The sequence below is a fragment of the Gorilla gorilla genome, chromosome 19 (assembly GCF_029281585.2).
Source record: "Gorilla gorilla gorilla isolate KB3781 chromosome 19, NHGRI_mGorGor1-v2.1_pri, whole genome shotgun sequence".
Lineage (NCBI taxonomy): Eukaryota > Metazoa > Chordata > Mammalia > Primates > Hominidae > Gorilla > Gorilla gorilla.
In genome coordinates, this window is record NC_073243.2 from 44,186,893 (window position 1) to 44,213,965 (window position 27,073).

Genomic DNA, 27,073 nt, shown 5'->3' on the forward strand with positions numbered 1-27,073 from the left:
ATACATATTCAAGTTATGTTTCCACAAAAATTCCCTAATACTGGTCTTCCCATTACAAAAAAGATAACTTTCATTACTAGAAATACAGCACAAAAAGGTGTTGCTGTATTCCTTGCTTAGGCTTTATTTCATTATATTAAAAGCAGGATTTAGAAAATATCATACCGCTTTCCCAACAATAAATAAAATTTTATTATTCAACAAATTAATACGATAATATCTAGGAGGTTATAAAAATTAGTATTTTAAACAGCAGCTCATAGCCTCAAATTCAAAGAATAGAAATAAATGATTGATTGTGATTATAATTACACAGTACCTAAACTCATTTTCAGGCATAAAATTCACCTCCCTTTTCCAACAACACACATTAATATATACAAATTTTACTTAAATATGCCTGAAATTTAAGAACAACTCTAAATGACTATTAAAAATATCCACACCTTAAACTTTTGGTTTAGTAGTAACCCCAATCTTTTTTTTTTTTTTTTTGAGACTGGGTCTCAATTCTGTTACCCATGCTGGAGTGCAGTAGCCTGATCATGACTCACTGAGGCCTAAACCTCGCAAGCTCAAGTTAACCTCCCACCTTGGCCTCCCGAGTAGCTGGGACTACAGGCATGTGCCAACATACCTGGCCAATTTTTTTGTAGAGACATGGTTTCACCATGTTGCCCAAGCTGGTCTTGAACTCCTGTACTCAAGCAATCTATCATCTTAGCCTCCCAAAGTGCTCAGATTACAGGCATTCCACCACATCCAGCCAACCCCAATCTGTCTCTTTTTTTTTTTTTTTTTTTTTTTTTGAGACAAGGCCTAGCTCTGTCACCCAGGCTGGAATGCAGTGGTGTGATCACAGCTCACTGCAACTTCCGCCTCCTGGGCTCAAGCAATCCTCCCACCTCAGCCTCCCAGGTAGCTGGGACTACAGGCATATGCCACCACACATGGCCAACTTTTGTACTTTTTTTGGTAGAGATGGGGTTTCACCATGTTGCCAAGGCTGGTCTCGAACTCCTGGGCTCAAGCCATCCACCTGCCGCAGCCTCCTGAAGTGCTGGGATTACACGTTTAAGCCACTGTGCTCAGCCCAGCCAATCCCCATCTTTCTAACAGAGTTTAGCCGATAGAATAACACTATGGTAGAATGGCAGGGCCTTACTCTGATAACCAAATTTCATCTTTTTTTTCTTTTCAAACCCACTGCCAACATTATAGACAACCAATTTCTCAAGAGCCTAAATAATAAAATGTGTTTTAGACTTCAGCTAAATTCCAGGCTATACAAATTAACATTTATCTCTCTCTCAGTGAGTGTGTCCTACAAAATTAAGCCTAAGCCAAATATACACCACCAGTCAAGAGTATCTGAATAAACCCTTTAATGGCAGCCCCTCAAAATGATTCTGCATTTCTAACTATAAAAATACTCCTTTCAACTTAAATTACCTCAAATATGCTGTTTATGTTGCCATATCTAAAAATACATAAATATTCAACTTTTTAACCAGAGATTGAGAATCTAGTCTATTCTTCCCCATTTAAAAATCTAATTTAAGATGGAAATGTATAAAAACTAAATGGAAAATCAGCAATAAAAATGGGGAAATAAAACATATTACTGGAACCACTTCTATAATATTTATTTATTAAACCCTATATATGTATTTGCTATCTGCCTTACTACTTCTATTTATTGTATAAATAAAAAACTGTAAAAGAGGTTCACACACCTGATTTTGGAATTAATATCAATATGAGTTTGTTTCACTGGAGAGCAGAGTGAGGTGTCTTGACTACTATCAGTATTAAGAGAAACTGAATCAGACATCCGAGATGGAGAAGAACAATTGCTGTTATTCTGGTTGCTATTGTGTGTAACTTCATCTGATAAAGAATCTGTTTCCTTTGTATCATCTGAAACAAAACAAATTTAAGATTAATGATAAATTCCCCAAGAATTGTGTGAAATTCTTTTCAGTGATGGCAAATGGCAATTATACCATCCTGGTTCTATATATGAGGTAATAAATTATATTGATAAGATCATTGGAAGCACCCCTGAAAATTCAGTCCTAATACAAAGATTAAATAATTTTTAGATGGTGATATTTTTCAAAAAGTAACCAATGCTGGGGTTACTAAGAATTCGATTTAGTTACTGACAAGGTGATATTATTATGTACTGTTTTCTAAGGTCAGTTAATTTCAATGAATATACTTTTCACCCATTTACAATTTGAAAAACTGATAATGAAAATTCATTTACAACCTTTCTGAACTCAACTGGGCAAGAAATTATTTCATACATATATGGAATTTTTTCCCATCTACTCTAATAAAAATAAGCAATTCAATCCACAAACATATAATCACCAAACAAATCAAGGAATTTTCAAAGGTCAGCTCTTTCTTAATGTTTTTAAAACATTTCATAAACTTGTTTATGAATGGTAAACTCTCAGTATGTAAGGTGGTTGTGTGTGTAGCAATTACATGAACAGAAACAGACAAGTGTTCATATTCTATAATAGGTAGTATAACAAGCAGTATTTTTTTAAGGTAGTGCTACAAATTTTTTTTTAACTAACTGAATTCTAGCCAAATCACAGAAATAGTGTATACAGACATATCCATAGATGATTATATGAATTAAGGATATCTTTGATGTTCTGAGATCTTAGGAGCACAGCTCAAGTAGTCCGGATTGTATTTACAGTTAACAGTAGCAAATGGGCCTCTAACTTTGATCTCAGTGTATTTAGGTTTTGAGCTCTTAACTTAACCATTAAAATAGATGGTTGTTAAGTTCTTTCTTAGATACACTCCACTTCCACCTCAACATGGGGGTTATTGTGACAATTAGATAATAACACGTAAAATATTTAGTATAGTACCTAAGCAATTAGTGCTCAACAAATTCTAGGTATCACTACTACAAAATGAACCCAAGCTATCCAAGGGCCACCTTGATAATAAGTATCATTGATGCCATAAAGACAAACAGCTAAACATTTGAGGAAGATGATGTAAAGATACTCAGGTGCTAGAGTGGAGGGGTGAGGGATGGGATACATATCCTTCAAGATCTCTAAGAGTCTAAGATTGTCTTATATGAAAGAATGGCTGGCAGAGGTTGGACGGAGTGTAAAAAAATGTTTTGTGATAGAATCAATAAAATAACGAGCACCTACTATACATAAGGTACTGTGCTAAAAGATACATTATCTAGCCTATTTGATGCAAAAATCCTTCATTAGCCTCATTGTATGTCAAATCAGATATGTACACATGGATAAAAATTAACTCAAGGATTACACAGCAGATAAGTGGCAGAAATGAACAATCCAGGTTTATCTGTCGGTAAAGTCCATGCCTTTATAAGTAAATTTGCATGAGGAGAAAGAAAAGACTATCAAGGACTTTCCCTAAAAATGAGAGAGAAGGAAAGAGAACCTTTCAGAAAGCCATGTCTAAAAATTTGTTTCTAAAATGTATCAAATAACATAATATTCAATGAAATTTATTGCAAAAAAATTTATATATTTATTGAGGCAATTTCTATTCTTAGTACTTTCCTTTAACATCTAACCTTTTTTGTTATTACTAAGTGCTACAACTTTTGGCTGGTTAATAGAGGTTTCAATTAATGGTGGTCGCATCTCCGCCATTTTCATCTCTTCATCAGAAGAAAGTTCTTCAGATTCCTAGTGAAAAGGGGGGGAGGGGGATAAAAATTAAATTTTTGTTTCTTCAAATAAATAAATATTAAGTCATAAGACTTTAAAGGGAAAACAAATATTATAAACACATATTAAACCTTTTCAAGATACGGCAGTAAAATACAACCAGTCCTTCCAAGACTGTTTGTACAATTTGTACCTCTATCCTTTTCATGGCACCATTATCCTAATCAAACATCAGGATACTGCTCCTCTATTCCCTTTTTTATACTGAGATATTCACGTGCTGCATCTCCTATAATATTCTTACAACTATAGTAACTTTCAACCATATATAGCTCTACGAATTAGAGTAACACTCTATTAAAAGCCTTTAGTGGCTCCTCAAGACTACAGAACATTAAGTTCAAACTTCTTAGCTTGGCTTTTCAGAGCCTCGTAATCAGGGCCCTGTCTACTCTACTGATCTTATTTCATAATATTGTCTCTGACTTATTCAGTAACACAAAATGTTAATAACATAACATTTTGTTATTCAGTAACATTAAATGTTATTTTCCATATGTTCCGAATGCCATTCTTTTGCTCTCATCATTCCTTCCCCATTTCATTCCATTCTCCTGTATCTGCGAATTAAAATTTTCCAAAACACAGGTGAAATGCCCCCTTCTCTTAAGGCAGCCATAAATCTTCCTCCTAAATTTCTTTAACACTTAGTACATTTCTAACACACTTAGCGCAGTCTATCCTTAATTATATATATTTGCATTCATTTAAATCCCTATATCCACTTATCCATTCTGCCACCTTAGCTCTAAACACAGTGCCTTACACATAGAAATTACACTAAATGAGTCATAAGTTCACTGTAACAAACCTAATAATTTTTTCACAGCCTGTTACATTAGCTTCAGTGCATACCGTAGCGTATTGAGTGATATTAACCATCCTTTTTTTAAAAAATGATTCCTATTGTAAATGACAGCTCACAGGATAACCAGGAAAAGAGATGGTGTGCTTGAATGCATTTTGAAATTTTAGGGATGAAGATGTATTAACTTCAATAGCCACTTGTAGCTAGTATGTACTGCAGTGAACAATGCAGCTATAAATCAGAAACACTTCAGATATTCATATTAAAAAGTTACAGCTTCACCATTTTACATTACCACTAGCAGTGTATGAAGGGAATGTAAAATGGTGCAATCATTTTTCATTCATGAAAATATATATCCACACAAAAACCTGTACACAAAAATTCACTGCAGACTTATTCATTACAGCCAAAAAGTGGAAATAATTAAAATGTCCATTAATTGAAGAATGGATGAACAAAGGGTGGATATACACAATGTAGTATTATTCAGTCATAAAAATGGATGCTGTGTTGATATATGCTATAACACAGAAAAACTTGAACACATTATGCTAAGTGAAACAGACCAGGCACAAAAGACCACATATTGTATGATTCCACTTAAAGAAATGTCAAGAATAGGCAAATTTACAGAGGCATATAAAGCAGATTTTTGGTTGCCTAGGGCCAAAGGGGATAAAGAGTGAGGAGTAACAGGTAAAGAGTACGGAATTTCTTTCTGGGGTGAGAAACATGTTCTAAAAGTGATTGTAGTAATGGCTGCACAATTTGGTAAATATACTAAAGGCCACTGAATTGAATACTTTAAATAAGTGATTTCTATGGTATGTGAGTTATATCTCAATAAAGCTGTTTTTAAAAAAAAGTTCCAGCTTTTATTTATCCACTAGAAGAAACTCCACATCTAAAAACTGTCTCAGACATTCAACCAAAAAATCTTTCACTTTCAAGGATAAATGCATAAATAAGTTAAATAATTGGGTATGCCTATAGTAGTCTTTTCATTTTTAAGTTACAGAAATAAAAGCAATTATGTATTTTACAGTAACCTAGACTATCTATAATCTAATTCGCATAAATATCTGAATACAAAGGGCATAATAATTTGTAAGTTTAAAGTGACAAGTGAGTGATATTTTTGCAGATATGAAATTTCTCAATGATGAATGCATTAACATATTTTCTACAATCAATATCAGGTCTTTATTTAGCAACAATAAAATATTAAATTGAAAGTTCTTATAGTTGCTCCAGAATAATCATAAAATCATACCTCAAAAACATCATCATGGTTAACAACATGCTTCAAGTTCTCAGAGGCTTTCATATTTGCAGCCACTGGTAAACTCCCAGGACTAATCTCAGCTTCAGGTTCACTGATCTTCTGTACAGAGTTTCCTATCATATATTTTTCTCTTTCATCAACTTTGCTTTTTACTGTAGTAGTACTTTCTGAGGTCTAAGTAAAAGAAAAGATAAAGAGCTCATATTCTTTAAGTTTTATATCTATTTTAAAAGTTCAGATAAAAATTTGTAAGCAATTTACCAACTTCCAATTCTGGACCAATCTCAAACATGAAAACTTTAAACATAGAAACCTGTGACACTCACAGATAAAGTGCTCATTTTAGGAGCACGTGGCCCCCAAAGATCCATGAGCCACATTAAAATTTAAAAGTTAGCCAAGGTTACTTTCCTCTTAGAAGCTGCAAGGCTTGTTAAGTATGGACAACTGAGTCACTTAGCTCAGCAAACTCAACTCTGGATGGTTAAAATTGTTTTCTGCTCATTGTGGACTGTACAGTAACTCTAATGACATGGTAAAACTTTTGTTTCTGTGATACAATAATGTGTGTGTGGCAAAGTCCTAAAGGAATATACATACCATTTAGGGATTTGTGAAAGTTTCTGAAACATCGCAAGGAAATGCCAACTGTCTCTCATTGCAATTACATTTAAAATGAGAATTAGGTAAAATGGACCAATATTACCAGGGGGAAAAAAATTCCATAATAATATTTTTTCTGGCATTCATTATCTTCTTTGTTCAGACAATGATTTTTTTAAAGGCTATGCTGACACTACACTGTCAATTGGACATTCTATAGCCAGAGTGGTAATGATAGTAATTATGGACCTCACTGATTATTTGTTTCCCAGTTCAGGTAACTGAGAACAAAACCTTAAATTTGCAAGTGCAGTCACGTGGCACTTAACAACAGTGATATGTTCAGAGAAATTTATTAGGTGATTTTTTTCCTCTGTGAACATCACAGAGTGTACTTACACAAACCTAGACAGTATAGCTTACTACACACATAGGCTATATGTAATATAGCCTATGGCCCCAAGGCTACAAACCTGTATAACATGTTACTGTACTGAACACTATAGGCAATTCTAACACAATAGAAAGTATTTGTGTATGCAAACATATCTGAATATAGGAAAGTTGTGTTATGACATCATTAGGCAATAGGAGTTTTTCAGCTCCATTACACGTTTTTTCTTTTTTTGAGACAGGGTCTCGCTCTGTAACCCAAGCTGGAGTGCTGTGGCATGATCATAGCTCACTGCAGCCTTGAACTCCTAGGCTCAAGGGATCCTCTCACCTCAAGTCTCCCAAGTAGCTAGGACTACAGGAGCATGCCACCATGCCCAGATAATTTTTAAAATTTTTTGTAGAGACAGGTTGTCTTGCTGTGTTGCCCACGCTGGTCTTGAACTCCTGGCCTCCAGTGACTCTCCTGCTTAAGCCTCCCAAATAGCTAGGTCAACAGGCACACATCACCAAGCCCAGCTAATTTTTTTTTTTTTTTTAAACTTTCTGTATAAACAGTCTCACCATCTTCGTCAGGCTGTTCTAAAATCCTCGGTGTAAGTGACCATCCCACCTCGGCCTCCCAAAGTGCTGGGATAACAGGGGTGAGCCACCATGGCCAGCCATCTCCCTTATATTCTTATTTTTTGTTTTTGAGACAGAGTGTCACTCTGTCACCCAGGCTGGAGCACAGTGGTGCGATCTCGGCTCACTGCAACCCCCGCCTCCTGGGTTCAAGCGATTCTCCTGCCTCAGCCTCCTAAGTAGCTGGGATTACTGGTGCCCACTACCATGCCCAGCTAATTTTTGTACTTTTAGTTGAGATGGGGTTTCACCATGTTAGCCAGGCTGGTCTCAAACTCCTCACCTCAAGTGATCTGCTTGCCTTGGCCTCCCAAAGTGCTGGGATTAGAGGCGTGAGCCACCACGCTCAGCCCCTTATACTCTTATAGGACCACCATCATATGTATGTGAGCATGTCGACCGAAATATCATTCTGTGGTGCATGACTGCACATTCAGAGTACATGAAAAGGGGGCACTATATCAACTGTCATTTAAAAATAAGAACTTGAAATAGGCTTTGGTTAATCCTTTTGAATTTTCTAACCTTCACACCCACATCTTTATTTATATCTTGTTGATCTTCATGTGGTTTCAAATCTCTTCCTGAGTCTTCATTGGTCTCTTCATCTTTTAATCTATGTACAATGGTTTGAACAGTTTTGACCATATTCTTAAGCTCATCTGGGTATGGTGTTGGGTATCTTTTTAAATTTCCCTCCTAGAGAAATAAAATAAGTAAAATATGAAGTACAAATATTTCTAATGTCAATCTCAAACAAAATTTAATCTGTAACCCATCTGAATTACATTAGATATCAAGCTCATAGGGATAACTGTGAAGACAGATGATAGGCTTTGAAGGCATTTTAGGCTTGATAAAAATATGGTTTTATAACAAAATAATAAGACTTCGCAGTAAATTTCAATGTTTTAAAAGTTTTATCAGACTCAAATATTTCCATTTAGAGATATATAGTATGAATATTGCCAAAAATTGTGTCACTTAGCTTTGAAACAGATACACATTTTTCAGCTATTCATCTACGTATATATAAAATTCAGATATCCGTATATTTATGTCTCACATACCAAGAGCCATATTTTTCCAAGGTCAGCCTGTCATTTTCTGAGATTCAGCTAAGTTTGTATAACGGGCAAATAATTACATTCATTAAGTAACTAAAAAAATATGTATTTACTACTCCTATCACTGTGACATGTTTTCAATTCCATAAAGAAACAAAATGTTCATAACAAAGAGTTCTTTATCTCTAAGATTTATAAAAATAAATCATTAAAGAAAGGGAAAGGGGAGAAAATAATCATTACGAATATGGTGGGGGGAGAGTCAGCTAAACTGAAGTTAAACATAAAGGGCACTAATTTGAAATAAAGTGCTGGTTAATTTCTCTAGCCTATAATAACGTTTTCCTCTTATATTTATATATACTATGAAATTTAGCTGTAAATCACATAGTTTTATATTGTTCCCAAATTCTTTCATGTCTGAAATATTTGGAATCAATAACACTTCAAGTGCCTTGAGGACAAGGAATAAATTCAATACTTTGTTATATCCCCAGACATCATAGTATATATAATACCAACTTAAATATCAGCAGACTTGTTTCAAATTTTAAAGAATAAAGAACAGACTCACCCTGGGAGGTGCCTCCCTTTCATCTTTGTCTTCATCACATTCAAATGCAACTTGAGCCCGCTGTTTCCTCTGTTCCTCCCACAATGAAGGGTTAAAACTTTCATTATCTGAGATAAACATAACTAGAGAAAAGTAAAAAACAAAAACCTACTATATTTTACTGTAATTATGGAAAACTATCACTTGCTCATAATTTCTGTATGAGTTATGTTCACTACAATAAGTCTAAAATAGTTAAGAATGGTCAATGCAAGAAATTAGAAATCCTAATGCGTTGGCCGATTCTTTATAATGTCCATGTAAAATTTCTTTACAATGTCAATCACATATCCTTTCTTCCCTGAAGCTGATTCGTCTTGTTTTCTTACCAGAAGGGTTCCTGAAGAGAATCTACCAATTAAAACACCATAGATATATGGTTTTGGGCAGTGCTCTAAAAGGTGCTATGTTAGAAATGCAATTTCATCACTGTATTAAACATTATACATAATATGGATTATATACTAAGTAAAGTTCTTACAATATATTTTCTATATCAAAATGTAAAAATAATGGAAATTTTAAGGTAAACCCAACACTTATATATTCTATCAGATATATAGGGTGAACATCCCTAATCCAAAAAATCCAAAATGCAAAAAATTCTAATGAGCATTTCCTTTGGGCATTGTGTCAGCACTCCAAAAGGTTTGGATTTTGGCATAGTTTGAATTTTGGGTCAGGGAGGCTCAACTGATATGAATTCTGCAAATATTCCGAAGTCAAAAAAAAATCAAAACCTGAAACACTTCTGGTCTCAAGCATTTTGGATAAGAGATACTCAACCTGTAATATCAAAAGCAAAGATTTAACAACTCTCAGTTTTTTGTTATTATTAGGCATCTAAAAAATACATAAGGCTTAAAAATTAATTCATTCAACTATTTATATCATTCCATAGTTGTGCAATACAAAATAAAATCACAAATTTAAAAGAAAATGACTATTCTTTACTCAAAACAGAGAGATTACAAGTACCCAAAATGAGCTTTAAAGAACCCCAGAAACTCCTGGAATACCCAAATATGGTCAATTCGAATATTTCTGCAAAAATAACATAATACAAAAACTTCTAATTATCATTTTTATTAAGCCCTTATTTGGGGCTTGCTTAACCTTTTAAAATCTCATACCCAAATTAAGGATGTCATGAAACGAAATCTTACCAATGGGAATGAAATTCTTTGATTTAGCCTTTTCTTTGTTTTCATTACTCCATTCAAGATTTTTTTTCCTTATAATTGCTTTTTTAAATTGCTTAACACGTACTCAATGAAGTAGTGTATTTGTTTTTGTTCAAAACAAATGTGGAATGTGATTCAAATTCCTATTGACATACTTCTGTGGTATGATTGGAAAGGCAAGGACAGCCCAGCAGTTTCCAACAAAGTCTATTTTTTAATTCATATAATTCCCTCTCCCTTGTTCCAGGGCAGTAATTTCAATCACCAGCTTGGCCCAGAGATTCCAATTAGTGTTAGATTATTTCTAAAGCAACTTTACACCAGAATTTATTCAGAAGCCCAAGGTAAGTTAACTTTTACCATGCTTCTCATTCTTGTCAAATTCTGGTCACTTACACTTTCTACTCTTTAGTATAAATCTCACATCTTTGAAGATTCAGGATATCAGGTAATATCACTTTCTATCCATTCTAGAGGCTACTCAAACTGATCACCCAGGTATAGACTTACTGAGGACTCTAATATTTTAGCTACAGATTTTCTCTCCACCTAAGACCTGCTAATATCCTGAATGATGTCAATGTGGGATGATAAGCCCACCACCCCAACACTACAACTTTATAATTCCTTGATGTCCTCAATCCCAATATCCCTATGCACATCAGCTAAATGATTCACAACCATAGTCATACCCAGGACTTTTCCACCTCTTTGACCACTACACCTGTTCTTCCAAATCACTCAATTCCTTATTATTGCTGGTAAACTTTCGGTTCCTTAACTACCTTTCTTTTGCTCCTTGTAAAATCACTCTAGGTTTTACTTCCTTCTCTATTAAGCTTAGATTTTATGATACATTAATCACTACCACTTCCCTGAAATGCCCTTACCCCAACTTCCAGAGGCAACTTTCACTTCATTGTAAAAAGAAATGCAATAAAAACCCTCAGACTCATATTTCCACTAATATCCTGCTTTCTTAGCTACAAATGTATTGTTATATGAAGGCATACTTCCCTTTCTCTCTGATTAAGATTGATTCCTCTACCTAGGCCCAAGATCTCACCCCTGCTCTTGCATATTTATTCATCACTATCTACCTTTAGAATCTTTCTTTTTTCCTCTTTTTTTTTTAATCTTCCCACCTTCAGAATCTTGAAGGCAAGAATTTTTGCCTTTACTTAGCTCTAGCACAATACCTGTCACAAAGGTGGGATGAAAAATAGAATTAATTAAGTGTGAACAGTGCCTACTTCTCTCAAATTGGTATAAAACCCAAACCCAAACACATAATATTTTTTGACTCATCTATTTCTTGGAGGCACTGGGATAAAGACAAAAGCCTTTCTTATAGGTGAAAGGAAATTCATTCACCTTGTTTAGTGCTGTGTTTATAATACCCATGAGATACTTTAGGTGACACATGAACTCTAAGATGACCCAGAATATCATAATTGATACTGTATTTCAAACTTTTCTATTAGAAACTCTTCCATTCTAAAACAAATCTCAAAATCAAAATTTAGTAGTGGCAAGATTTTGCTACTTCTATTCTTCCTATCAGAAATAAATGTTTTACCTGAATTGTGATCTCTTTTCAAATTAAACAGGAAAGGAATAAATTTCAATGATAGAATGGAAAAAGAAGGCAAGGTAGATTTGAATTATTAAAGTAGAAACCAGTATGAGAAGAAATCAAGGCACGAATATACCTATGATTCAGACAGTTTAGAGGCGGGATGAGTAAACTTTTTCTATAAAGGGTCAGATAAATATTTTAAGCTTTGTGAGAGGCAACTAATGATAATAGCATCTATTTTGGAGAATTATCGTAAAGATGAGAAGTTACGGATATGTAAAGTGCTTAGCATTGTGTCTGACTCAAATTGGCTATTATTCTTGCATTGCTATAGCAGGTTTAGCTTTGAAATACTCTTGTATTCCAGAACTAGTGCTAAACTATTAGAAAACTCTTTACCTTCTATAGGATAACTATTTCTTGCTCTCTGCCAGAAGCAATAAAAGACTTGCTTTGATAAGTTATTATTTCATGGGTAAATCTGATGACTTGTATTTAGATGTAGCAAAACCTATTCAGCTTTCTAATCCGATTAGAAGATTTGTGAGATAACTAATGTAAAGAGCTTCATTCACTGGAGGTTCTACAGTTAAAGCTTTGAGAATAGGTTTACAAACAACCTCTCTTCCATGTATTTAAATTCACCCATAATCTCCAAATTAAGCAATACAATAAAATATGGAAGTATGTTTCCATAACAAAATATAGTATACTTAATATTAAGCTGTCAATAGTGATTACTGTTTTATGTGAACAATAATTTCATGAATTAGAAATTAAGTTAAAAATAGAAGTGCAAACTCTGCTTATGCTGTAAGCAGTGCCATGTGGGGAATTACAGCAAATACTCGAATGCATCAATAGCTAAGTTTTTTGTTTGTCTTACTCACTGAAACTTATGTCTCAATTTCCTACTTTTCTTTGTCTCTGAAGATGATTTCTGGAAAATAGGAAGTAAGGGTAAGCATCCTCTAAATAATGTTATAATCAGCTATGCAATATACTAGATAATTGTTCTTTTACATGAGAGGACAGAATAGTAGCATAAGTTAAGTATCCCTTATGTGAAATGCTTGGTTCCAGAGTGTTTTGTAGTGAATGAATGTGGTTGTGCCCCAAAAGAACTATTATCATCATTTCAAGATAAGGAAACTGAAGTTCAAGAACCTATTTAACTTGCCCGTGGTATAGTTTATAAATTAAGACTTATGATTGAAATGACTGATTTACATTTTTTCTTCAGTGTTTCTATGTACTAAGAATTAATTTATAAATAATTTCAAACCACAGAGATTTTCACTGGTGTCAGAAAGAAGATACATAAAAATTAGTTACTTTAAGTGTAACACAATAAACACACACACACACACACACACACACACGCAGAGAGTACAACATATACTAAAAACAATTTGCCCGTTAGTCTAAAAGGTCGCCATACCATAATCTATAAAAAAATCTGTGCCCAGTAGTAAAAGGTATATTCCCCCTTATCGGGCAAAATAAAGAAAAGAATTTAAGAGTAGCATTTATAGTCAGAGTTCAACAGATTATCCTGATCCAGTGTGTAGATCCAAGTGTAATATTAAGTTCACAGGTGAAGAAAATATTTCTTGTTTTAATAATTCTTATCACATAACACTTAACATGTATTCCTAGCATACAGCTAAATGTTTTTAAGTTATCAATTTTAACACTGCGGTTTAATTTAAAGGAATCATTTAAGGAAGCATATGCTACACTTATACTTCTAAATTCAACCCCTGAAATCGTGCCCTATTTTTCCATTATTTCGAAACTAACTTTTTTGGTCAATTCTCTGAAGTCCCATCAAACTGGTAAAAGTCTCTGAGACTTAAAGTTCACTTCACAGCTTTTAAATTAGTATTTGTTTTTAACAAGAAAATAGATTATGAAATTCCTACCATCCTCAGTCCTTGGCTGTTGAGGGAACATGTAGTTGGTAAGCACCATTTTCTGGGTCTCTGAATCAGTTTCTTTTTGAAGAGGTATCAGCGGTTTGGACTAGAGAAGGAAAATACATGCTTAATTTTCAATAACCCTAAAGCAAATATATATTCAGCAATTCCTCTGCAAAAGTACACACCACTTTTTCTATAAAGTATCAATGTGCAGCTTACAAACAAATCTAACTATACACAATAACACTTTAGGCATTGATTTGATAACACTTTAGGCATTGATTTGAAACCATATTAAAATCCAACAAATAAAATGTAGTTTTTAGTATAAAGCAAGTAAATCAAGTTACTGAAATATCAAGTTTTAAAAGATTTCATATACTAAGTTTATCCCTAGTCCGTTACTTATTAACACAGTGATATATTTAATACAGTTATAAAATAAGCCTTTCCATTGTATATTATTTTGCCCTCTCTAGTATTCCTTCACTAAGATGCTTTTGGAAAAAATTTGGAACAGTTAGTCTGGTTATCTAAATGTTTATTCTAGTTAGCAGCTGAAAAGAGAATGATGAAAACAATCAGCTGCTTCTTTTTCTTCCTCTTGTGTATCCTGTCTACAGTAATGACACCAGTAAGTCACTCGGTGGTGGAGCCCCCCAGGAAATTTGGACCTTCTTTTTTCTTATGATTTTTTCCCTAACTAGTCAACAAATGTTATCCATCTATTTTTTAATATAACTAATTCTTTTTGCTATTCACCTAAAATCCTACCAATAAAAGCCTTGGCTGACTCCAGACGGACAGAGAGCTACCCAATTCTCCCCTCACATGTCACCCTATTACTTAATTCTTTGCACCTACTCCTGTGAAAACCTTCCAGCTAGTTAATTCCATCCTGTAATCTTACTCCCATTTAAACATTCCATTCTGTTCCTCAGCAAACAAAACCTGCCCTACATTTCAAATTCCTGAACAATTTCCTTAACTCTCAGATAATGGAAACGGTAGCTCTACTCCCTTCCCAAAGACAGTGCTTCTCTCAGGCCTCAAATACAGGTGTTTTATTCTCTCCTACCTCATCCACCCCAAGTCAGGAGGTGAGGGTAGCGCTTACAATGCTGTGACATCATTCCTCCCCTATCCTCAGATTTAAATTGCTTTTCCTTTGAGGCATATAACCCATATCTTCCATAGTCAATCTCCTGTCCTATTATCTACTGGCCTCTTGGTGGTATTCATCTATTCCTGGCTCTTTTACATCAAATTTTTCCAAAGTCACGAGTAATTCAACATATACAAAACATAGATGACATTTCCATACTTTTGGCTTCTTAGCAGATGAACACTTTGTGAGAAGAAAAAAATAAGCCCCCTTAGATGAGCATATAAAAATTATATGGGAGGCTTTTAAAAACTCATCACCCTGAAAATCTTCTAAAACTGTTGTAATTGTTGCACAACTCTGTGACTATACTAAAAACCACTGAATTGTATCCTTTAAAAGGGGTTCACTGTATGGTACATGAATTACATGTCAACAAAGGTGTAATAAGAAAACTAGTCACCTGTTATTTATGAGGCACAGAGACAGAAAAAGGAATGAGAACAGTATATCTGGCCTCTCAGTTCCCTGAACACCTAACTTCAGAGATCTTTAATCCGATTTCATTTCACATATTCTATTACTATGCCATAATTCCTAAAATATTCTTCTCTGAAATATAAAGATCACTCATTCAATGAATATTTACTAAGAGCCTTTTATATTGCAAAGCACTATGACAGGTCCTGTGTACAGAGTGGTGAGCAAAGCATGTATCTTTACTGACTTTGTAGAGTTTATGAGAGGAAGAATACAGGTAACAAAATAGGCAACTGCAACTTAATTCCAAGTGAAATTACAGGGCAGACAGGGTACAGTGTGCAAGAAGAACATATAGGAGGAGAAATTCACTTACCACTATCTTGAATGATTAGCAAAGCATTCCTGAAAGAAAGTCTAAGGTGAGGATAAGAAGGTAAGAAGCCAGGTAAGAAAGAGAAGAAAGAATGTTCCAAGAAAGCAGAACTGATTTGGAGAAATGAGAATGAATGTGTATGGGGTAGAGATGAAGCCACAAGATGAGCAGGCTCTTGAGGCATATGATATAAAGAAAAAAGAAACAATGAAAAGGTTTTAAGTAGGATAGTGCTGGGATCAGATTAAAGAATCACTCAAATCACAATGTGGTTCAGAATGGGTAATAAGGGATTGGAACTGGTAGCAACACTGGAGGCAGAGACCTATTAGGAGGCTAGCTCAACAGTCTGTCAGCACTGTTCGAAAGCACTGTAAGGTAAGACAAAAATGAGTACCACAGATTATTTATAATTTTCTTTTTCTTTTCTTTTTTTTTTTTTTTAAGAGAATCTTGTTCTGTCACCCAGGCTGGAGGCTGGAGTGCAGTGGCATGATCATAGCTCATTGTAACCTAGAACTTCTGGGCTCAAGCAATCCTCCTGCCTCAGCCTCCCAAGTAGCTGGTACTACAGGTATGTGCCACTGTGCCTGGCTATTTCTTTTTCTAAGAGATGGGGTCTTGTTATGTCACCCAGGCAGGTCTCAAACTCCCGGCCTCAAGCAAGCCTCCTGCCTTGACTTCTCAAAGTGCTAGGATTACAGGTGTAAGCCACCACACCCAGTCTGATTACTTATAATTTTTCAGTAGCCACATATATTAAAATGGCAAAAAAGATGAAATTTTGATAATGCATTTAACTTTACATATTCAAAATATCATTTTAACGTATAATCAAAAAAATTAGGAATATGACCATATATATTATCTGTTCATACTAAGGCTACAGATACCAGTGCGTACCTTACACTCACACCAAATCTCAATTTGGACCAGTCACCTGACACTAGTGGCTATGGTACTGGACAGTGCAGGTCTAAGTGAAAGATGACAGTAAACAGTATTTAAGGGAAGTGGTAGTAGGGATAAAGCAAAATACACAAACACTAGGATGTTTAAGATTCAATAGGGCTTGTCTATCAACTGGACTGAAGTACAGGGAAAAACAGTAGTTAAGGGTTGCATTTCCAGGCCTCTGCCTCCATCAAGTATTATTTACCAAGCTAAAGAAGCTGAGGGGTGTGGGGGAAATATATTTGGGGCAGAACATGGTATACTCAATTTTGGGCTTGTTGAATTTGAGACATTTAGGTGGCAACGTTAAGTAGGAATTGAGCTATAAGAATGTGAAGCTCTGGCACAAGAACTGGGCTTAAGATATTGTTAAGAATAATGAGGATACAGATAGCAATTTCAGGAGAAAGTATGGAGAAATTAAAGCAGAGCCTAGGGTAACCATGAGAAGCACAAACATGTAAGGCACAGGCAGAACAAATATGTCTGAAAAGGAGACTGAGGAGCAGTCAGGTAAAAGGACAACCAGCAGAGTATGGTAACACAGACATCATACAGCCCTCCCACTCCACTGTACTCACAGTACTTGCTGATCACCCTCAGCAAGACTACTATTCCCTTGACCTTCTGACATTCTTCCCACCATTTACTCCTGTCTTTGACTCCCCTTTTGTACCACACTGTATCTTATTTAAACCACTTTCTTGCCACAAACCAAGACCTCTTTGCTGCATTATTCTTTTCTTGCACCTGTCTTGGCAAAACTACAGCCCAAAATCCTTCCAGTTGTGTGCTTTCTCTATATTACATTGCTGAGCAAATTAGTATCACCACAAACTTGTGGAGTGATTAATTTGTACTCATATTTGTGTACTGATACTAATAATACTTCAACTAGGCTCTACATGTTACCTGAAAATCCTTCTATGTTTCCTAAACTGTATTCTGAAAATATCTTCCTTAAAAAAAAAAAAAAGGATTCAAGAACAGCTATGAGGTTGTGCTTGGTGGCTCACGCCTGTAATCCCAGCACTTTGGGAGGCCGAGGTGGGTGGATCACATGAAGTCAGGAGTTCAGTAACAGCCTGGCCAACATGGTGAAACTCCGTCTCTACTAAAAATACAAAAAGCTGGGTGTGGTGATAAGCGCCTTTAGTCCCAACTACTCAAGAGGCTGAGGCAGGAAAATTGCCTGGACCCAGGAGGCAGAGGTTGTAGAGAGCCAAGATGGAGCCACTGCACCCCAGCCTGGGCGACAGAGTGAGACTCTGTCTTAAAAAAAAAAAAAACAGCTATGAGTATGGAAAATTCTACATTCTAAGAGTATCATAATGTACACTATTTCCTCTCCTCCCTTTCACAAACGTCATACCCAAGCTCTCTCCAACAGGTTAAGAATTCCTGTCATAGCTTTTCCATCAGTTTCCACCCATTATCCAACTGCTTCTCATATTCTTTTTTTTTTTTTTTTTGAGACAGAGTCTCGCTCTGTCACCCAGGCTACAGGGTGGAGTGCAGTGGAGTGATCTCGGCTCACTGCAACGTCCGCCTCCTGGGTTCAATCAATTCTCCTGTCTCAGCCTCCCGAGTAGCTGGGGCTACAGGCACACGCCACCACGCCCGGCTAATTTTTGTATTTTCAGTAGAGACAGGGTTTCCCCATATTGGTCAGGCTGGTCTTGAATTCCTGACCTCAGGTGATCCACCCGCGTCGGCCTCCCAAAGTGTTGGGACTACAGGCATGAGCCACCGCACCAGACCCTCATATTCTTAATCTTACTCACACAGCTTCTTTCCGACAACCTGTAAACATGCTCTGCAATATTAAAGGATCCCTGCGCTTTTCCTGCTGCTAGCTATCAATTTCTTTATGTTCCATTCCATTTCCTCTCATCCAACCTTCTTAAAGAGTAATCAACATTATGTGATTCCATTTCATCATCTATTTATTCCTTAAACTCCTTCAATCTGGGTTTTGCCATATACCTCTATAATTACTTTAGCTAGCTGCCAAATATAATGGATATTTTTCAGATATAATCTGAACTGACTTCTCAACAGCATTTATCCTATTAACAACTTCTTCCTTCAGGCCAGTCTTAACTCTTCCTTCTTCACTCTTGAGTCCATCACCATCCAGTTCTCCTTCTACTTCTATGGCTACTCTCTTTAAGCCTCTTAGTCTACTGCCATTTAAATGTTGGGGTTCCTCAGGATTCATCATGCATCACTAACATTTTAAAAGTTATTTTATATAATTCCTTTTGAGAAACAACAAAAGCTATGACACCATTCCCTAGAAAAAGTTAATTAAGATCATGGGCTGAAACAAATGTGTATTTCTTCTTGTGCCACAAATCTTTTAAAATAAAGTGAATATATTTTTACAAATAAGCACAAAGAATAAAACTATAGTAGTACTGAAAAAAGAAAATGAAGCCTTCAGGAGCAATTTTGAGAAACTTCTGAAGGTTAGAAATTTTTAAATAGAGAAACCAAGAGCACAGAAACCATACAGAAGAAAATGAAGTCAGGAGGTTCATGGTCACCAGCGTGTTCTATGCATGGCTAACTTGGATATACCAAAGATACTTCTAACTCAACATGTTTAACTAGAACTTAGCATCTTCCCATAAACATATTTCTTTCATTTGTGGTTACTTTTCTTAGTTGTGGCAGTATTATCCACCTAGTCACTGAAGCCAAATCTTTGACCCTCATCTTTGCTTTTACTCTCTTCTCACATACATGCATTGCTTCATGCTCTATTGATGCAATCTTTTAAACTATTCCTCAAAAATACCTGCTCTTCCCCCAGTTCTGTTTCATTACTTTAGTTCAAGGCAACATGTTCTGTTGCCTAGAGTATGACAATGTCCTCCAATTCAGTCTCCCCTGCCTTCATGCTTGGCACTAACCCCTGATGAATCCATCTTCCACCATGCAGCCAAAAAGGCCTTTCTAAAATATCAGTGTGATCATACTATTTGCCTGTTCAATGTTACACTGGTTTCCGTATTATCCTGTATGTATCATAAAAATCACTTCTTCCTTTTATACTGATGGCAGATATGAATAATTGATCATGACTAGAATGAACAAATGTCCATTTTGCCTGAGACAGACACAACTTATACATGTTGTTCTCATGTAATTATCAATGGTGCCCCTTTCACTCCCCCAAAAGTGCCCTATTAGGGACAATAAACTACACAGCCACCCAAATCACAGCAATTTTCCACTAGCTTGAATTTGATCATAAGTCAGAATCTGCAACACAATTTTTCAGGAAGCCACTCATAATTGATAAGAGTACAAGATTTTAAAAAATCTTATTTGCCATCCTTGAGATATAATACAGGTTCCTCTGCACGGCATAGAAGATCCTCCACCAACTGATCTCTATCTGCCTTTGTAGCCTCGTTTTCTACCTTTTCCGTCTCACTGTTACACTCTTGTCACAATGACCTGCTTGTAGAGTTATGGAATATACTATGCTGCTTTGCACCTAAATGCTTATGCTCATGATATTCTTCCAAACCAGAACACTGTTCTCTTTTTTTTCTTTAAATCTTATGTCTAGTTGGTCATGGTGGTGCAGGCCTATAATCCCAGATACTCAGGAGGCTGGGGTGGGAAGATCACTTCAGCCTGGAAGTTTGAGATCAGACTGGGCAACACAGGAAAACCCCGTCTTAAGGGGTAAAAAATAGACAAAAAATCCTATTCCTCTTTTTTATTTAAAAAAACTATCTTGGAGATAGAATCTTGCTCTGTTGCCCATGCTGGAGTATAGTGGAATGCTCATAGCTCACTGTAACCTTGAACTCCTGGGCTCAAAGGATCCTCCAGCCTCAGCCTCCTGAGTAGCCTGGACTACAGGCATGTGCTACCCCACCTAGCTAATGCTTTAATTTATTTGCAGAGACGGAATCTTGCTATGTTGCCCAGGTTGGTCTCAAACTCGGGCTTCAAAAGATCCTCCCACCTCAGCTTCCCAAAGCTCTGGGATCAGAGGTGTGAACCACCATATCCAGCCCCATTCCTCTTTTGAGAGATAATTCAGGCACTGCAGGCATTTCCTCCTCTGAGAAATTTGCCTTTACATCCCTTGGTTATCTTCCCCATCTTTGATCCTAAAGCTTAGTCCTATTAAGTCTTTTAACCACATTGTATTAAAGTAACTTTCTAAATATTGTTCCCACCTTAAATTGCCTGGCACAAAGCAGTTGTTCAATAAATGGTTCTTGAGAATCACAAAATGGATGAGGGAATAAATTAATAAATAATTGTTCTGCTCATGCCTTCAGCAACTCATGAAAATTATATTACTGCATGTACTGTTCTACATAGCTGAGCAATTTATTTTCATAAACATTAAATAGTAGAACAATTTACTTTTATAATTCACAACCAAACCTCTGTATACCTTCTCCTCTACATGTCATTCTTTCACAGCAAAATTATTGCTTCATACGGTAAGGGTAAGGGAAATTTTCTAGGTTTATCTGATTTGTTTTACTCAATATTCTGTCAAACTTTGAAGAACAAAGACTCCTACCATACAATTTTTGTTTTAAACCAAGTGGAGAGTGTGAATAGAATGAGAGAACACTATAAATATGAAGAAACCGTAGCAGATACTTGGTTAATTTCATTAAAATGAACCATCTGGTATAATTTGCTGGCATTAATTTATCCACAGAAGTGCTACTGCAGGCCAGCCATGGTGGTTAACACCTGTAGTCCCAGCACTGTGGGAGGCTGAAGCAGGGGGATGGCTTGAGTCCAGGAGTTCAAGACCAGCCTGGGCAATATCATGAGATCTTGTCGCTACTAAACACGTTTAAAAAAAAAAAAATTTAGCTGGGCGTGGTGACATGTACCTGTGGTCCCAGCTACTTGGGAAGCTGAGGTGGGAGGATTGCTTGAGCCCAGGAGGTAAAGATTCCAGTGAGTCTTAATTATACCACTGTATTCCAGCCTAGATGACAGAGTAAGACCCCGCCGCAAAAAAAAAAAAAAAAAAAAGGTGCTACTGTACTAATAGAATTAGTCTAAGAGTTCCTCAAGACCAGGAGGTATGTCTCATTCATTGTGAAGTTAGTAAATGGCATAAGATGGGGTCCAGCAAATGTTTTCTGAATCTAGTCGCAAAATTTCAAATCGTTTAAACATATACTATTCAATTAAGAGAAATCAGTTCCACATATAACAGATACGGTAATTGCCTGTGTTAAAAAGCTCCAGTAAAGCTGGGCGTGGTGGCTGACACCTGTAATCCCAGCACTTTGGAAGGCCGAAGCAGGCGGATTACCTGAGGTCAGGAGTTCCAGACCAGCCTGGCCAACATGGTGAAACCACGTCTCTACTAAAAAAATACAAAAATTAGCCGGGCGTGGTGGCATACACCTGTAATCCCAGCTACTCGGGAGGCTGAGGCAGGAGAATTGCTTGAGCCCAGGGGCACAGAGGTTGCAGTGAGCCGAGATCATGCCACTGCACTCCAGCCTGGGTGACAGAGCAAGACTGTCAAAAAACAAAAACAAAAACAAAAACAAAACTCTAATAAAGGCAATGTATCATTTTAATATTTCCTCTCTAAATTTGCAAAGCAGGTAAATAATACTGTCTTATTCATAACCATGGATTAACATAAATTTAAGGCTTCTGGGATATTAGTAAGGGCTAGGTAAGAAACAGGTCCCCAAGGCAGGGTGTGGTGGCTTACGCCTGTAATCCCAGCACTTTTGGGAGGCTGACGCAGGCGGATCATGAGGTCAAGAGATCGAGACCATCCTGGCCCTGTCTCTACTAAAAACAAAAAAATTAGCTGGGAGTGGCGGCACATGCCTGTAGTCCCAGCTACTCAGGAGGCTGAGGCAGGAGAATCGCTTGAACCCGGGAGGTGGAGGTTGCAGTGAGCTGAGGTCATGTCACTGCACTCCAGCCTGGCAGCAGAGCGAGACTCTGTCTCAAAAAAAAAGAAAAGGACAGGACAAGACAGGACAGGACAGGACAGGACAGGACAGGACAGGACAGGACAGGACAGAACAGAACAGAACAGAACAGAAAAGGGTACCCAATTAAAAACTATGAAGAATCCTTGTGGGTTTCTTTACTGTATTAACACCTCAGGGCTGTTAATATAATCCAGAATTAGAATATAATATAGTTTCCCAAGAAAATCTGGCTGCAGAGTTCATGAGTATCATGAGACCAGTGTATCCAATACTGGGAAAATAGAGCTTTAAATAAATTATTATAAAATATTGCTCAACATCAAATAATAAGCATTAATTTTTTAATTCAAAAGATCAGTAAATTGTATACTCTATTTTGTTAGAAAAACTTACAAGGAATCCTTACACACTGTTGGTGGGTATATATTATGGAGGTTCCTCAAAATATTTAAAATGGAACTACCATATAATCCAGCAATCTCACTACTGGATATATATCCAAAAGAAATAAAATCAGTATGTTGAAGAGATGTCTGCACTCCCATGTTCACTGCAGCAGAATTCACAATAGCAAATCAGCCTAAGCGCCCATGAACAGATGAATGAACAAAGAAAATGTAGTGTGTGTACACAAATACATATACAATCACAATGGAATACTATTCAGCCTTAAAAAAAGAAGGAAATCCTGTCACTTGCAACAACATGGATGAACCTACAGGACATTATGTTAAGTGAAATAAGCAGGAACAAGAAGATAAATTTCACGTCTTCACTTATATGAGGAATCTAAAAAAGATAAACTCATAGAAACTAAGAGTAAAATGGTGGGTTCTGGGGCTGGCGGGGTGGGCTGGAGCATGGATTGGGATATATTGGTCAAAGTGTACAAAATTTAAGTTAGGAGGAATAAGTTCAAGAGCTCTACTGTACAACATGGTGACTACAGTTAATAACACTGTTATAGTCTTGAAATTGCCGAGTAGATTTTAAGTGTTCTCACTATAAAATAGGCAAGTGTATGAGATAATGCTATTAAAGTCAGAGTTTGAGTCTGATTTCCTAATCGCTCAATATTTTAACAGATTTAGGAGAAATTAGGCAAGTCCAACATAATTCATTACTTATAAATCTACACCTATTTTATAAAAAGTATCTGCTTCTAAATATTTTGAGATTTTTCTTATATAAAAGATACGTTTACATGTGTACCACTGTATAGCTGCTCTTAAATGACCCTATGTAAATCGGAGTGCAAAACTATATAACACAAATAGGAACTCCATTAACTTATAAAATCAGAATGCCCACCTGATTATCTGAGAGCCACATAGCTGTCAATTGCTGTAGCTTTGTAAAGCTAAAGGGTAAATTCTTTAATCTGTAGGAAAAAATACAAAAATTAAACTTTAAAATGAGAAGATTTAAAATGAATGAGGGTTCAACCTAAAGGTTTTCTGAAAAATGCTATATAGTTGCACATGAAAATAGGAGGAAAAAAAATCGAGAAAAGTCCAATATAATTCTTCATATAGGACATAAAACAAAATATCTAGCTTTGTAAGAATTAGTTTCAAAAATATAATTCTTCAATTGAATCAATTCACCTGGCAAGAAAATGGATAATAGAATAACCTTAAAAATCTGTTAAAAAATTAATTGTCCCTGCCTTAGAGAAAAGAACACATTAAGGAATGTCTCATAAAATTGCTTTGGTTTATTTGTACTTAGGGAGAACAAACTGTTATAGGAAGCACTCTTAGTGATAGTTTGCTATAAAAACTGCACTGCTCTCTATCTGGGAGCCAGCAGTTACATAATCTTAATCTAGAACACTATCCTAAGATGATAATGATTAAAAACAAAGTACAGTCATTCCTCAGTATCTGTGGAAGACTGGTCCCCAGGATCTCCCTCAGATACCAAAATCTGCAGATGCTCAAATCCCTTATATAAAATTGTATAGTATTTGCATATAACCTATGCACATCCCCCCACATATTTTAAATCATTTCTAGAGTACTTATAATACCTATTAGAATATAAATGCTATGTAAATGGTAGGTATACTGTATTGTTTAGGGAATAACAATGGGAAAGTTGGTACACGTTCAGTACTGACACAATTTTTTTCCAAATATTTCTGATCTGAAGTTGTTTGAATCCACACTTGCAGAACCCACAAATACAAGGGTCAACTATAAATACTCATTAGAATACTAAATGAAAATATCCTATTTAAAAGAGAATTATCTACTTCAGCCTTGCTATCTTATGCCTAACTAGTCTTCCGTGCCTTTCTTTCAGCAACCTACTGTGGGCCGTAGGAATTAAAGGCTGAAACAGTGACTTAAGAAAGCAGTGGTTCTTTTAAATAAAACAGAAGTTAGAATATCATAATTAGTCAGAAAATTGAGTTTAAATTAAAGCTCTACCTTACAAGCTACATGAGTCACCTTAAACCTGAGTCTTAAAACCCTCCTACATAAAATGGGAATACTATTATACTATTTCATAGAGCTGTTTTGAAGACTTCACAAGACACTATGAAAGCAAAAAGTGAAAACACTCTACAAATGCTGTTTAATCATCATTAGTATGTTTACCTCAGGAAAAAGTATGGACATTCTGTTTTTAACTTAAACATTGTTCCAATTTACAACCCTAGTGATCAATTTACTCTGCACCTTGGCTTTGTTGAAACCAGATCTCTGCCTAGGAAAATATTAGCAACAGACTAGATACATTCCAAAATTGTTTTGTTAAATAGCAATATTCAGGTGAAGATGTGACTTCAGAAATAAAAGGTTAACTGTAAGAAGAGAATAAAGACTATATAGCTAAGTCAACCCAAAATGAACAGTAACAACCACCATATGATAAATTAACATCAGATAAAAGTAGACCACTCTTTGTATTTAAAGAAAAAAATATACACAGTTAAGTCCTCATTTAAGTTATTGATAGGTTCTTGGAAACCAAAACTTTTAGCAAAACTGTGTATGGCAGGTCCTCAAATAATGTCATTTTCTTATAACACTGATGAACGAAACAAGTGATTTCATTATATGTTGTTTCACTGAAAGTCACACTTTCCAAGAGCCTATCAATAACACTGAGAACTTACTATGTATATTTAAAGAGCAACAAGCACTAGCTATTCTATATCATATGAAACTTAATTTCATCTAACCAATGTCTCCTATAAACCAACTGATGAATATAGTATTACGAACCTATTATCACTTAAATTAATGACTTTTAATTTTTGCATATCACCCATTTCCTCTGGAAGTGTCTCAAGTTTATTGGAATGGAGAAACAGCACAGTTATATTTTTCCAGCTTCCAATCTGAAAGAGAAATATAAACTGAATATCAAAAAATTTGGCCTACAGGTTGATCAACATATAAAAAACATCATTTTTGAAAGTTATGAAAAATACTTCACATTTATAGAAGAAATAATGATTAGACTTTCTTTTTAATTAATTTTTATGTACATAAGAAAGCATTTAAGAACCTCTTCTAAATTAACATAGCTAATTATTCAGAAAATAAATAACTTGAAAACTATTTTAGAAAGAAAATAAATGAAGCCACACTAAATAGCTATAATGAAGATAATCAGAAAAAAATGAAAAGACAAAAATCTAAACAAATCTAAAATACATTACCTCTGGGGGCAACTGCTGTAAGTAATTATGATCAGCAGCAAAAGTTCTTAAGTTAGTAAGCTGCCCAATAGATGAAGGCAAAGCTTCAACTTCATTGAAACTACAATCCAGTTCTTCTACTGATATTAACCTTTAATTTAAAAAAAGAAATATATATTATTTGTTAAAGATTTCCTATATATAATCCAAAATTTCAGAACATATAAACATTTGAACTTGACTTTGAAAACCTAGTGAAACCATTTCACAAAGCTAAACTTCACCAATAAGTAGGTTTGACTATCATAAACACACTCAACCTGTATACTAATTACTCAAATGTTTACAAAATCTTTAGGTCATTTATGCAAATACCTGAAAATATGTATGGCATGCTGAACTGAAAGTAAAATCTTCGAGGGTGTATACATTCACAAAAAACTTACCCTCCTATAGAGTCTGGCAGATACATTAACTGGTTTTCATCTATTTTAAGCGTTGTTATATTCTTCAACGAACCTAATGAGGGAAGAAACAACATACAATTTTTCAGCTTAAAATAGAAGCAAGTCCACCAACAGACAGTGTGAGACATACTACATCTGACAAGAATTAGAAACAACTTTCCTAACAAACGTATCTAAAAGAGATACCACTCCCAATCTCAACGTTCTATTCCCTCATCCTGTCCTTTCAATCTTCATCCA

The 27,073-nt window shown here is 35.5% G+C and overlaps 1 protein-coding gene across 8 annotated transcripts in view; it reads right to left on the reverse strand.

Annotated features, from left to right (window-relative positions):
• The window catches only part of ERBIN (erbb2 interacting protein), a 148,964-nt gene that overhangs the window by 27,964 nt on the left and 93,927 nt on the right, over positions 1-27,073 (reverse strand). For 5 of the 8 annotated variants that reach the window (XM_019013532.4, XM_019013535.4, XM_019013533.4 and 2 more), the window contains exons 11-20: positions 26,813-26,885; positions 26,388-26,517; positions 25,948-26,063; positions 24,023-24,092; positions 13,837-13,936; positions 9,110-9,231; positions 7,994-8,167; positions 5,837-6,022; positions 3,596-3,710; positions 1,737-1,920 (exon numbers count right to left, since the gene is read on the reverse strand). In XM_019013532.4, the coding sequence (XP_018869077.2) occupies positions 1,737-1,920; positions 3,596-3,710; positions 5,837-6,022; positions 7,994-8,167; positions 9,110-9,231; positions 13,837-13,936; positions 24,023-24,092; positions 25,948-26,063; positions 26,388-26,517; positions 26,813-26,885 (1,270 nt within the window). The remainder of the gene's footprint in view (positions 1-1,736; positions 1,921-3,595; positions 3,711-5,836; positions 6,023-7,993; positions 8,168-9,109; positions 9,232-13,836; positions 13,937-24,022; positions 24,093-25,947; positions 26,064-26,387; positions 26,518-26,812; positions 26,886-27,073) is intronic. The other 3 variants (XM_055367653.2, XM_063700710.1, XM_019013537.4) reach the window with 1 other exon arrangement.